The 13,024-nt window shown below is 43.9% G+C and overlaps 1 protein-coding gene across 1 annotated transcript in view; it reads right to left on the minus strand.

The window, feature by feature from the left end:
* Window positions 1–12,716, minus strand: part of LOC117894416 (echinoderm microtubule-associated protein-like CG42247) — a 55,104-nt gene extending 42,388 nt beyond the window's left edge. Inside the window, exons 1-2 of the mRNA XM_034801426.1 lie at window positions 12,303–12,716; window positions 2,828–4,063 (exon numbers count right to left, since the gene is read on the minus strand). Coding sequence (XP_034657317.1) covers window positions 2,828–3,811 — 984 coding nt within the window. The 5' untranslated portion in view covers window positions 3,812–4,063; window positions 12,303–12,716. The remainder of the gene's footprint in view (window positions 1–2,827; window positions 4,064–12,302) is intronic.
* Between the last annotated feature and the right edge of the window lie 308 nt (window positions 12,717–13,024).

Raw genomic sequence — 13,024 nt, forward strand, 5'->3', positions numbered from 1 at the left:
CATGACTAAAAGTTCCAAATTTTGCGGGCACGAGCCAACCCTACTCAATGTTTAGCGCAAGCAGTGCAATTATTTGTGCTGCTTGACAAGGTTAATGCAATTTGCTGCACCCAAAATCATTCAAATTTCGTTCCGGCTCAGCGAGGAGTCCCGCGTGCCCAAGATTGATGAATAAATTATCATAAATGATTTTTTAAACAGTGTGCCTGGTGTGCCTGCCGCAAAATTAATTTATATTATAAGCCTGCTCTCCAAGACGTTTCAGGCTGAACGTCTGCGCACTTTTCTCTCTCCTCTTTTGCATACATTTATAATTTCCCTAAGTGAAACGCCACAAGTTTCCAAATTGGCCTTTTTCGCGTGAGAGCGCCCGAAGTGGCGGGTGATTTTATATGCATTTCCCATTTGATTTGTATAACCCAGTACTATGAGCTTTCTCTAGCGAACTCCTGCTCCTATCCTGCTCCTGCTCTCCTATTGTTCTTTTTGTACCCGGTACTCGAAGAGTAAATAGGGTATATTGTATTTGTGCACAAAGTGAATTTACATATGTAACGCACAGAAGGAAACGTTTCCGACCCCATAAAGTATATATATTCTTGATCAGTACAATAGCCGAGTCGATTGAGCCATGTCTGTCTGTCCGTCCGTCTGTCCGTCCGTCTGTCCGTCTGTATGTCTGTCCGTCCGCCTTGTTGAGCGCCTGGATCTCAGAGACCATAAAAGCTAGAGCCACCAAATTTCGAATCCAGACTTCTGAATGCTCACACTGTTACAAGTGAATTTCAAAAATGAGCCACGCCCCCTTCCGCCCCCGCAAAAGAGCAAAAACCTCCCAAATCTGCAATTTAGAAGAAAAAAGAAAACTAAAAACGCCATTCCGTAGGGAATGACCATATCTATCAGATCACCAAATTGGGATCCGATTGGATCAATATTATAGCTACAATGAAATTAACTTGCAGTGGCAAAACCCACCCCGTCTCGCAGCTTATATTTGTTTTTTTTACACATTCTCTCATACACACTCTGCTTCGAGCAGTTTTGGCTCTAGCGGAGGGTGGCGAGCTAAAGGAGCGTGTTGGCGTGAGTAGTGTTGTCGATGTAGATGACAGATGAAGAAAAAATTTAAAATTTGACAAATAACCGCTAAGGTACAGATGTAGTACTGAGTGCCGGGTATACAAGTTGTGACGCGTAAGAAGCGTCACACACGTCCCTTCTCGCTTGCCTTTTGTACACTGCTCAAAGCGAGGCGTGGGGATTGCAGGAGAGTGCCGCCGGCTCTACAGGAGGTCGGACGGTCGTGTTCATCATAAGTTATGATTTCATATGAGAGCGAAGGCAGCCAGAAGGTGGCATGCTGTGCTTTTGTTTGCCCGCCGAGAGCTAGGCGCCGAATTGCCTTTGTCGGTTGGGTTTTATCCAGAGTTGCAGCTACGTGGCCGCACCGTACACGGTGCCATAGTCGGCTCAGAACCCGCAGCCGGAGCCAGAGCCAAAGCTAAAGCTACAGTTGAAACTCAAAGCATGGGCCAAACTCAAAGGAACTGGCGATGAGGGACTTTTGTCGGGTCCCTCCTTGTCTTGAGCGCTAGCATTCTTTGACTCTGGCTGCACTAGATACATGGCTGGTGCTGGCTTTTGACTTTGGTCGTTATCGATTATGACTTGCTTGAATTCACGCTACTTCCTCTTCCTCGTCCTAACACTGTTCGCAGTCCCATTCCATTTCATTCGCCTTCCCCAAACGGAACGTGGAAACTTTTTCAATAGATGTTCTAGGGACATGTAGGATATGCAAACTCTTGATTGCTGAGCCCGTATGCTGCGAGTGATTTGTGAAGATTCCTCTTTTGTTAGCTGCCTCGTGGAAGTTGTGGGCGAATGGACTTAGAAAATATCTTCGGAAAGAGCTCGGGACTCTCAAAAGATGCGTACACTCTGATATTGCGCTTGGATTTTGCGCACGAATATCCACGAGATATCGATGAATCCATCATAAACGATCTGTCATCGAGCTTCAAAGGCAAAGGAATTGAAGTTAGTTTAAAGTGTTTTTATCAGCTGGGCCACTCATTAGGTCATACCATTAGTAGCCAGTCTCCAGCTTCTCTCTGCCTCTCTCTCTCTCTCTTCCTTTGGCACTCCCACTCTCATTCGACCGTAGAACGTACAACCTAAGAACTAATTCCTGCGATGGCGTTGCACCCCCGTCTCAGGTCACAACTTCAGCTAATTGTTGGTATTGTTACTTTTTTAGGGCTAAAATCCCACAGTCCAGCCTAACAACGTAAGTGAGAGAGAGGCTCTCACACACACCAGCGCACACGCTCATTTGGCAAGAATGAGCACACAAAGGCGAAAGGGGAGAAAGCGAAAGTGTTTGCATGCAAAAATGTGGCAACCTCTTACCCCTTCCTCTTTTAAACTCCCACTCCATGGAAGACGGACCAAAACAAAGAAGAAAAGTCAAGCGATACCTCGCATTTTTAGGCCAAGTGACCGTTACACTGGTTGGAGAGTGAGTGGAAGTGGGACGGGAAACCTGACCGCAAAAAAGCAGCAACGAAAAAGGCCAAAACTTTTTATATATGTATGCACATAGTTTTATATACATGCATACATACATAGCCCTTCATGTACTTATACACACATAGTACTGTTGCGAACAGAATTACTGGCACAACCTTATACATTATACCAAAATATTCAAATTTGTATTGATTTTTCGATGACGTGAAAACTTTCACTAAAACTTCAAAATAATGAAAAATGCAAAGTGCAAAATATAAGAATCTGCTACGGGGCTCTGGGGGAGACTCACCTTGAACGCCTTAAACGAGGAGACCACATAGAAGGCGCCATCCTCCAGCTCATCCAAATGATACTTTCGGTCGCCGTCCATGGAGAAAACATAGCGTGCCCCTCGGGGAAGATCCATCTTGGGCGAGATCTTGTCCAGCAGGTTGTCCAGCGACGTCACATCGCGGCCGGGTCTATAGCGCAACTCCACACCGGGGAAGAACGGGTCCCCGTTGCGGTAAAAAACCACGCGCCGGGCCTTCCAATAGGATAGATTGGAGTAGCGGGACGCTGCCGCACTAGAGATCTCCGGCCGCGATTTCGAGCGGACCAGTGGCACAACAGGCGGTTGCTCCGAGGTCTCACTCATATTTTCCAGGTAGCTCGGGCTGAGAGCCCGACTCTGATGGCCGCTATGGACACCACTCTGAACTCCACCCGAGCCGACGTTTCTGGACTGCCAGTAGTCGGGCACGTGCCGAATACCAACACCAATAGCACTTCCAGCTGCTGCAGCAGATGCACCGACGATATTTGGCTGTAAGTCACCGGCCGCTAGGACCTCGTCTTCATCGTAGGGGGCATTCTGTATCCGGAAGCTGGACGATATAGTACGCGTGGGACTCTTGACGGGGCTGCTGTGGTTGCTTTCGTTCTGCTGGTGATTGCCGCCACTGCTGTTGCTGTTGTTATTGTTAATGTTGCCGCTGTGCTTGTTGCTAACACTATTATTCCGCAGATTATCATCAAAGTGGGACACCGTTGTCTGGGTCGGTTTCGGTGTTGGCGAAACGTTTCCCTCGAGCTGTGCGTTCGAACTAATTTGTGGCATTGTTTGGCCGCCAAGCACGAACTCGTTATTAGCAGCTGCGACGCTACGACCATGCCCATCCCCATCCGCATCTCCTTCTAGGTCCCCGTCCCCGTTCCGACCATCCACATCCCTTTCCTCATCCGCCATGTCAGCAGCCTCGTGGGCCAGGTAATCGGCGTTCTCTTCGTTCATTTTCGTGTATGAAGTAGCGTTTTAGAAGGCTCTCTTGAGACGCTAGCTAGAAGCACCTATACTTTCGTACGACACCTTGCGTGCTAGATTTGTTGTGGTCAAAAGAATTGCTAGGGGCAGCAACACGGTCGTCGCGTCGACGCAATGCAATTCCAAGCGGCTCTTTTCTCAAGGCTCCTTCCTCTTCAAGTTTTTGTTCTCGTTCTAGCCGGCAGTCGTGGTTTGTCCAGCGATGTGTGATGTTCCACAACACTGCAAGAAAAAATATTCATTTACACTAAAAGTTATCTAGACATATCCCTCTTCCGCATACACGTTTGAATGCACTTTCAAGTGTCGCTCTCAAAGCTATTAAATGTTAGTCAGCTCTGTAGCCTGCCCCTCTGCCATCGATATGACCGGAACTCTCAATACAATGTATCCATTGCGTCCCATTGTCCAGATTCTCTTTACAACTCCGCTTCCGTCTCCACGCCAGAGCACTTTTCAATGGTCCCGTCCAGCGAGCACTCTACCAGCTCCTTTGTCCCAGTAAACAGACCGAAGAGCCCCACTCAACCATTTGGCGAGCACACTACAAACATTCACACTTCTCGTGCACTGGAGAGGCTGAAAATATCGCGTACTATTTGCCCGGCTCTACTTTATGCAACCCAGCTTGCAACAAGTGGTAGGGGGGGCCCTCGACGAGGGCAAAGCAGATTAAGAGTTGCAAGAATCGAAAAATTGCAGACGGCAGAACTCCGGCCGTTCTGGCCCGGACTTAAGTGGCATATGTCTCTTGGGTCTCTGACCAAACCACTAACACTCACTGACACAAAGCCACACAGCCATTCAAACCGATACATATTCCTTCCACTGCATTGGAGTTTCTCGTGTATTTTACAATTGCAACAAAAAATAAATATTTAGTGCCAGTGGGAGAATTTGTTTCTTTTTTTTTTACCATTTTGTGGGTTTGAGTTTTACCTGCTTTATGCAAATTCGTTTTTATTGCAACACGTTGCAAGTTGTTTTATGGCCGTATATTTTTTCCTTTTTTTGGGGCTTCTTTTGCGGCAATTAGGTTAATGACACTTTGGTCTGGCGGTTGTTGTTGCTTCTTGTTTCGGTTATTTATGCACGAGCAGTTGTTGCTCTTGGCACAGCGCAGCAGTGAAAGCAGGATGTGGCGGCTAAGGATAAAGAGATGCCGGTCTCCTGCAGCATCAGCATCAGCCTGCACTTCCACTAATTGACTATCAATCCGGCGCAATTGTCTCAACTTTTTCAAGGCACACTATCTTCCAGGGACACACGGGGGAGTGGAGTGCAGCAGGGTGCACACAGAAAACACACATTTACTTGAATCAAATTTAATGAACTCAATGGAAAGTTTATCAAAACATATCCCAAACAAAAGTTGGCCAAAACAAAAGTGCGAAACTTTGCTCCTTTCGCTGCTTTTTCTTTCGCTCCTCGACGTTGCACAAGAAAATTCCGTGTGGCAACTTTGCCGGTCAAAGTGTTTTTGAAATGTGTTTCATGTGCCTCTGTTGTGCTTCCTCGGTCTCCACTGCCTTCTGCTGCTGCGACCTGCTGCCGTCTGTGTCCACTCTAAACTCGTCGTCGACGCAGCCAATTTTCCTCGAGAACTCCAGTAGAGGCCCATGCCGCTGCCCACCCCTCTACTCATGGTTGTCCTCGCGCTTCGAATTACATTTTCACTTCTCCTCACTGTATGTGTGACTGACTGACTTATGGGGCTAATGCTGCCGCTGCCGCTACCGTACTGCCCCTTATCGGTTCCTTTATACTTCCACTTCCACTTCTACTTCTCCTTCGCAGCCTCGCCTCATATAATTGTGCTCTGCTTAAAGTCGTAGAAACCACAGGCCACGCCAAGCCCATAACCCAACCCTCACTCACACAGACTTGCACAGGGGAACACTGTGGTCTGGCGTGGCATGGGGGCCAAACGTTAGGTTCTCTCAGCCACTTGGCTTTTTCACCTTTCCGAGTTTTCTGCCCTCTCATTGCACTACTTATTACCTTAGGCAGTGGCATAGGTAGAGGGATCTTTCTCCTCTCTAATTATTGTGCTTGCGATAGAAGCTTGTTTTTGCAAGTCAAGGATTTTCTGAGCCCTCGTTGCTTACCTGCCGGGATCTTAGCTAAACTCTTTAACCCGCAGGGGCTGATTGCTGAGGGTATTGCCATTTTCAGTATGCTTCACAATAGATATTGTGTGATATCCTAGATATTGTTTCTTCAGTTTCAGGTACAACATAGGCACTATTTAATAAATTCATTAAATCGGCTTCGATTATTGTGAGAAATGTCTTAATTTGATCTTAGTATTACTAGAATATAAACCAAAAATATTGAAGCATATTGTTGATTTTAAAATTTAGAATAATAAAATAAGTGCAAATAACGAGAAGTTGTTATTTGATTTTTTAATTGTCGCTATTTAAAAGCCTCACACTTGTATTTTTCTGGTATTGCCTATTTAGTAAGAACAAAGTAATTGATATCTATAACAAAAATTGGATAATTACATGTATACATATTCTTTTCCAAGAAACTACCTGATATTCTGCAACTTTCGTCAAATTTTTTGCGCATTTTAATACTCAAAGGGGTTTAGAATCTATTGATCAACGCTGCAAATGTACATACAATTGGCTTAAATATGGTTTTTAAATGCAACTTTTCGATAGATTAAAAAATTAAGTTTGGTAATTTAGGTTGGTTGTACATAACCATGTTAAAATACTATTAGACATTCACGGAGAGCGATTAATATAAAATTGTGTATGTCAAAAAAATGTTTCTTTCGCGTTTCGAGCCACTGCACCATCGTACGTACACGTGCCTACACCTCGCACCCACCCACATTTACGGGCGGGGACAAACCCCCAAGGGGAGAGGAAATCGCACTTTGGCTTATCGTGTTTGAATTGTTGTAGTTGTTGCAGTGTTACTGTACGTGCGAGCTTATACACTCCCAATCAGACGAATAGACTCACGAGTTTTCAAAAAGAAAAAAAGTTTATAAAAATCCAGCAACGAATGATAGTGGAGCAAATTTATTTTTCCATTAATCAAGATTCTTTTCCTTATTTAATCACTTCTAAGTGAAAAGTGTTTTTTTTCATGAATAATTTTGTGTAAATACCTCCAAAACAAGGCCAGTTTAAACGATCACCGAATAGACTCAATGATGAATTTTAGGCAAAATCTTTTAAAAGCTTTGTAATACATTTTTTTTTTTATGTTTGGAGCTTAGCTAATAATGTTTGAAAAAACTTGTTTGGAATTGCTTGGTAATGTCCTTCAGGACATTAAAATGAAAGGGATTTCGAAGGGTTCAATTAAAGTTCACTGCAGGCCTGTCTGATGCAATTATGTAATGGTTTACCTTCTTATAATTGTTGAGAGGACTCATATCCTTTACGTAAAAGCTATCCCCATGCGATCCCTGTAAAATTCTGATCAGGAGAGAAAAAAAAACTCCAAATTAGGTGAAAATTTGAGTCTTTCATCCACTTCTTTATCAATTTACCGTTATATTTCGTTCGACTATCCTGGTGAAACTAGTCGTTCTATTGATTCTATTCATTTGCTCCACTATCATTCGTTGCTGGATTTTTATAAACTTTTTTTTCTTTTTGAAAACTCGTGAGTCTATTCGTCTGATTGGGAGTGTATATTCGTATTTTGTCGTCGACTTAGTCAACGACGTCAACTTCCACCATCGTGCAGCACCTTGCCAAAGCAACTCCCTCCTGCTTATGCCCCACTCACATGCAACTCCTTTGGCGAAACAATTTGTGTGGATTTCAGTGCTTAAGGCAGGGCTGTGAAATTTTCTGTGTCACGGTGGTCTCTCGAGCAAGCAACAGTCCCAGCCAGAGCTCAGTCAGAGTTCCACGCCCTACAAGAACAGTTTTTTCATTTTTGTCCATTGTACAATTAGGCCAAACGTTTGGGGAAATTTGTTTTTATTACAATGCTATTACTCTTGATTTGTATTTGAAGGCGACGCTCTCTGGGAATAACATCGTGTGCCACCCAACCCTCACCACGACTTCTTTAAATTAATCACATTTTTTTTGGGGCGACGCAACGTTTTGGATATTAATGTTTTATTTTAATGCCATATCCGGCGAGCTGCGTGATTTGTGTATTGCAAGCCATATTCTGGAATGAGTATAAAATAATATTGTGGCTACATTTTGAAAATCTTTGACAATTGTATTAAGAGCGGAATGCGTTTAGGAAATCTGCTGGGTGCTTATTTTGGTAAGACTTAATGGGAGTTCCATTCCTGTTAAATTTTGCCAACAATGTTCTATAAGCTTCTACTGCTTGTGTTTTATAACTATATACATTTCCACAACATACACAGAGCACAAAAATCTATTAGAGTTCAGCTAACAACTCAAATAAGCTTCTTCTCTTCATTCCTGCAACTCTCCCTCTTTTCAGAACCCAATAAGAGTACATACACAGATGAATGGGTGTATGGAATCTGCCATAATAAGCTCGTTCATTTCCGCAGGGAGAGAGGTCGAGAAGCTGGCTGCCTAAAAGTGCAGCACCTTGTTGCCTTTCGGATTTGTGTTCACATGAACGACGCTCGCTGCCCCATTAGAGGCTGGGGCGGCGCCGCAGAGTCCACCAAAAGTCGATGGCTAGAAAAGATGTTGTGTTTGCTGTAAATGCCCTCCATGAAGCAGCAGCAGTGCACGCATATGAACGAGCTCATGCTTAATATACACACGTGTGGCACACACATTCATGTGGCAGCGCGAGAGCTAAGAGAAGTGCAGCAGTACATGTGGCAGAACTCTCCAATGCACAACGATGCATTTCGTATTGTATACTTTCCTGCGCCGTTCCACAAGAAGAAGTTGCGTCGATGAGGTTGTGCAAAGGGTGCGGTCAGGAGTTGACAACGACGACAGAGCCAACAATGAGGCATTTTAAATGTGACCATTAAACAATGGCAACCAGGACAATGCCCAAACACATACCCACAGCGAGACGGAAAGAAGCAGATTGACAACAGTGGACAAAAAGTAAACCCAGCAAGCATTCTGGGAGAAGTTTGGTAAAGAATTTTCAAAGTTCTCAATGGTTAACACACAAATAAAAGAGAGTCGACTTCAGGTTTAGAAAACAAATTATTTCAGTCTTTTGATCCAACACCACAAGTATTTAAAGAAAAGAGAATAATACACAAAGCAGCTGCAAAGGTTTTTGATGCCCAATTTGGTAATATGATTCCAAATGTGATCCAAAATAAAACGTACACCATCGTGCCTGTGGGGTTACGGCCTAACAAAAGTTTACCCAAGTATACATACATATAAATGTAGATATTTATGTACGGAAAGGAAAGGCAGTCTTCGCCTGCATTCTGATGCTGTCAGTCGCGCGAGAAAACTTTTCAATACAAAGTATGATGCCCATGTCGCTACTAAAAGGAGACATTGAAGAATGCGACAGCCACGAGCATGCGAGCCAGGAACAGGCCGAACCAGGGTAGCGACATTTGGCCTAGCCATATACAACATATACAACCGCATCTGACTCCGATTCCCACTCCGACTCCATCTCCAACTCCAACTCAGCCGAGGACTCGTGCTTTGTCTTGCCACTCAACTGCACTCTTGCAACTCCCACCAAGTCGAAGCTGTTGCGTTTTGCCGGCTTTCGTCCGATGAAGGGTACCGAACAAAGGCAAGGCGACCACAACAAGAGCCCCTCCTCGGATGGGCCAATGCGCTGGCAAATGGGTTGGGGGAGGGGGGCTGACCAGGCAGCTGCCATGTCAAAATGAATGAATGAATGGGTCTATGACTCGTCGGCAAGGCAACCACAAGCAGGCCAAGAGCTTGAACAGCAGCACAAGGCAGAATGGCTGGGATATTCATGTCAAGCTGGACTGATGAAAAGAAAAGCACATGTCCTTAAATGTGTGAGAGAACAGAATGGTCGTCGTCGTCGTGTTCCTATACGAGCACTCGTCGGCTTGTACAAAAAGTTTCAATTGTCTCTGCAAGATAATGCGATTGCCCAAATTTCCCATTTTTGGCAAGGGGTTCCTGTTGCGTGTGGGCGCAGCTCATTTTTGTTGCGTATGCAGCACATTATTATTACGATTATGATCATCATGATGAACAGAGTCCATGCCTAACAAGTACGTCACTTGACCCTTGCACAAATAGATATATCCATCTTATTTGGATTTTGACGGATCCTGTTGAGGAGCTCTGAACCCAGCTGAGCTGACAGCTATATCTGAATATCTGTCAGCAGCAGAAACCTTTCCCGTTAATGAGTTATATGTATAAAGATCTAGTCGAAATGCGGAGTGCGGGATGAGGATTGTGGAGTGCCACATCCTGCATCTTTGGAATTTAATTCAAACTTGAGCATTTCATTTAACCCTCTGATAAGTCAGCGTAAAAGCTGAAAGCAGATGCCTCCAGTTAGCTATTGACAAACTGGGAAATTGTTTTTTACAATCGTATGTAAATGTATCTATATTGAACCGATCTTCTCCGATTCTAATATACATATGTATATACACACATGTACATATGTACATATGTACATATGTGTATACATACAGATACGGTAAGCAACAAGAGAAAGTGTCTAATAGACTCAGAATTGGCCCTAGAGCTTCTATATTCGGATGCTGACCTGAACACCTGAATCTAGTTGGATTAGACACTGCCAGCCTCTAATTATTGTTAATAAACATAATACCTTTGCTTAGCCTTTCGTGGGTTAAGCTCCGTCCGCCTTTTGCTGGCTCTTTTGTCGTTAGTAAAGCAAACGAGAAGGGACGTGTGAGACGCTTCTTACGAAGACCCACACACTGCAAACTCGCGGCAGAGGCAGAGGTTGAGGCCGCACACTGCGCGAAGCAGAGTGTGAATGAGAGAATGTGAAAAAAACAAAAAGCTGCGGGGTGGGCTTAGCCACTACAAAGTAATTTCTTCATTGTGGCCATAATAATGATCCAATCGTATCCCAATTTGGTGATCTGATAGATATGGCCATTCCCTACGGAATGGCGTTTTTAGTTTTTTCTTTTATCTTCAAAATTGTAGGTTTTGGAGGTTTTCAAAAGTTTTCAGCCAGGAAATTAGCATTTGGCAGCATTCGCTTTGAGGCGGTATTCCCCTTTCTGACACTCTCTCTCTCTCTCTCTCCTCCCTCTTCTCCGGAAAATGCAAATGCCTGGAAAAGTTTTACGGTTTTGGGGTTTTTCTCCCTCACTCTCCCCTTCCCCTCTCACCGCACACAGTTGATGGGTGGCCATGATTAGTTTAGGTTGCGGAATCGCTGTGCCGCAGCAGCCAGCGCCATCTGAATCCCTGTCCGCGCCACATGCCACATGCTCTGTCCGCGCGCTAGATCGGCGCACTGTTTTGGCATAAAATGTTTGGCGCTCCAACTCGGCTTTTAATATGATTGCGATTCGAGCTGCGGGGCGCCATTGAGGCATTCACATGGTTGGATGTTCAGCTCGCTCCGCCAATGCACCAATGCTCTGCTGATTTGTAGATACATTTTACCATTACCGTTGCCTTTGCTGTTGTCTTTGTTGTATTTTTATACCCGGTACTCGAAGAGTTTAAGGAGTATACTAAATATGTGCTCACAGTTTCCAACCCAATAGAGTATATTTATTCTTGATCAGGATCAATCGCCGAGTCTTTTTTTGCCTGTCCGTAAGTCCGTCCGTCTTGCTTGACGCCAAGTTCTCAGACACAATAAGAGCTAGGGCCACCAGATTTTTCCTTCAGACTTTTGGGATATCACACTGATACAATTGTATTTTAAAATTTCGCCCTGCCATCTTCCACCCACACAATTTTGAAGATACGAGAATACCAAAAACCTAGTTCCGTGGAGTATGACCATATCTGTTTCGTGCAGTGGACCTATGTATCTGTATCTTCCTATGTCGGAGGAGAACGAGCTGAAATGGTGCTGTTGCTGTTTGCAAAGAGCTATGGTGCAGGACATGTAGATGACATACATATGTAGGAAAAAATCTAAAGTTCAACATCAATCACATAGACACATAAGTACTTATGTACATGTGTACATACTTATAACGGGTATAAAAGTAGTGACGCTGCTTAGGCAGATACTCCCAACGTTCCTCCTGGTTTTATTTAATTTAACGAGAACACATAAATTTGCACAACTTTTCTGTGGACGCGCCAATTTCTTAATATTCAAACAACTGTAAGCTTAACTTACGATGAAATGATATTTAGTAACTATTGGAGAATAATACAATTTTTTTCTCAAACATTAATATACTCTTTTCGACTCACAGGATATTCCATTTAAACATGCAGAGCTGATTTAAAATTTTGTCCTGTTGGACAAAATGGGAAATGTCTCTAATGGGAAAATTTGAAAACAACATATTTTGAAGCAACAAAAACTACACAGAAATTAAATTTTTACTTACTGTTGCCCATTAGTTTCGCCTCGCTTGGCTGAAATGGCTTTTGGCACGCCGTCACTGTCGTCATTCTGGTTCTGCTCCCACCTTCTTTCGTGGTCCCTTTACTTTGCGGTAATTAATGTCCATAGGTACATACATATGTATGTATGTATGTACATATGTATGTGTGAGAGCGGACTCTTTGTGCCTTTCGATGGCGTCAATTACTTTTGGTCTTGCAGTTGGCCTGTTACAAATTACAGGCTGTGCTTCCTCTCATGTGGGGGGCTATTTTTTTGAGGCCGTTGTGGAAGTTTTGTGAGGGCATTTTTGTGAGTTTTATTGGCAAATCAATTAGGTTGAGCTTGAAATTGTATTGTGGACGCTGGTCAGCGGTTAATTGAGCGAGCATCTTCTTTTCAAAGAAATACCAACAAGTTTTGATAATATATTTATTTATTTCTGCAGCAGGTTGAAAACGCCGCTGCGTCCATCTGTTACGAAATGGTTCCCGTTATTGAGGAGGAGAGCTCTATATTTAATTGGCTTTAAGTGTGTTGGTTGCGGCTGTTGTTGTTTGCTACGGTTTCGTAATTTTTTGTTAATTACTTTTCGCGGAGAGGCTTTTTATTGAAAATTAACGCCAGCAGGTTTTCGGTTTCAGTAGCATTTCCTATTTGTTTTTGCATTTGCCAGCCAGTCTCCGGAACGGGGACTGGGGATGGTGACGGTGACTGTGACGGGAA

This window comes from Drosophila subobscura, chromosome J (genome assembly GCF_008121235.1).
Source record: "Drosophila subobscura isolate 14011-0131.10 chromosome J, UCBerk_Dsub_1.0, whole genome shotgun sequence".
NCBI classification, from domain to species: Eukaryota; Metazoa; Arthropoda; class Insecta; order Diptera; family Drosophilidae; genus Drosophila; species Drosophila subobscura.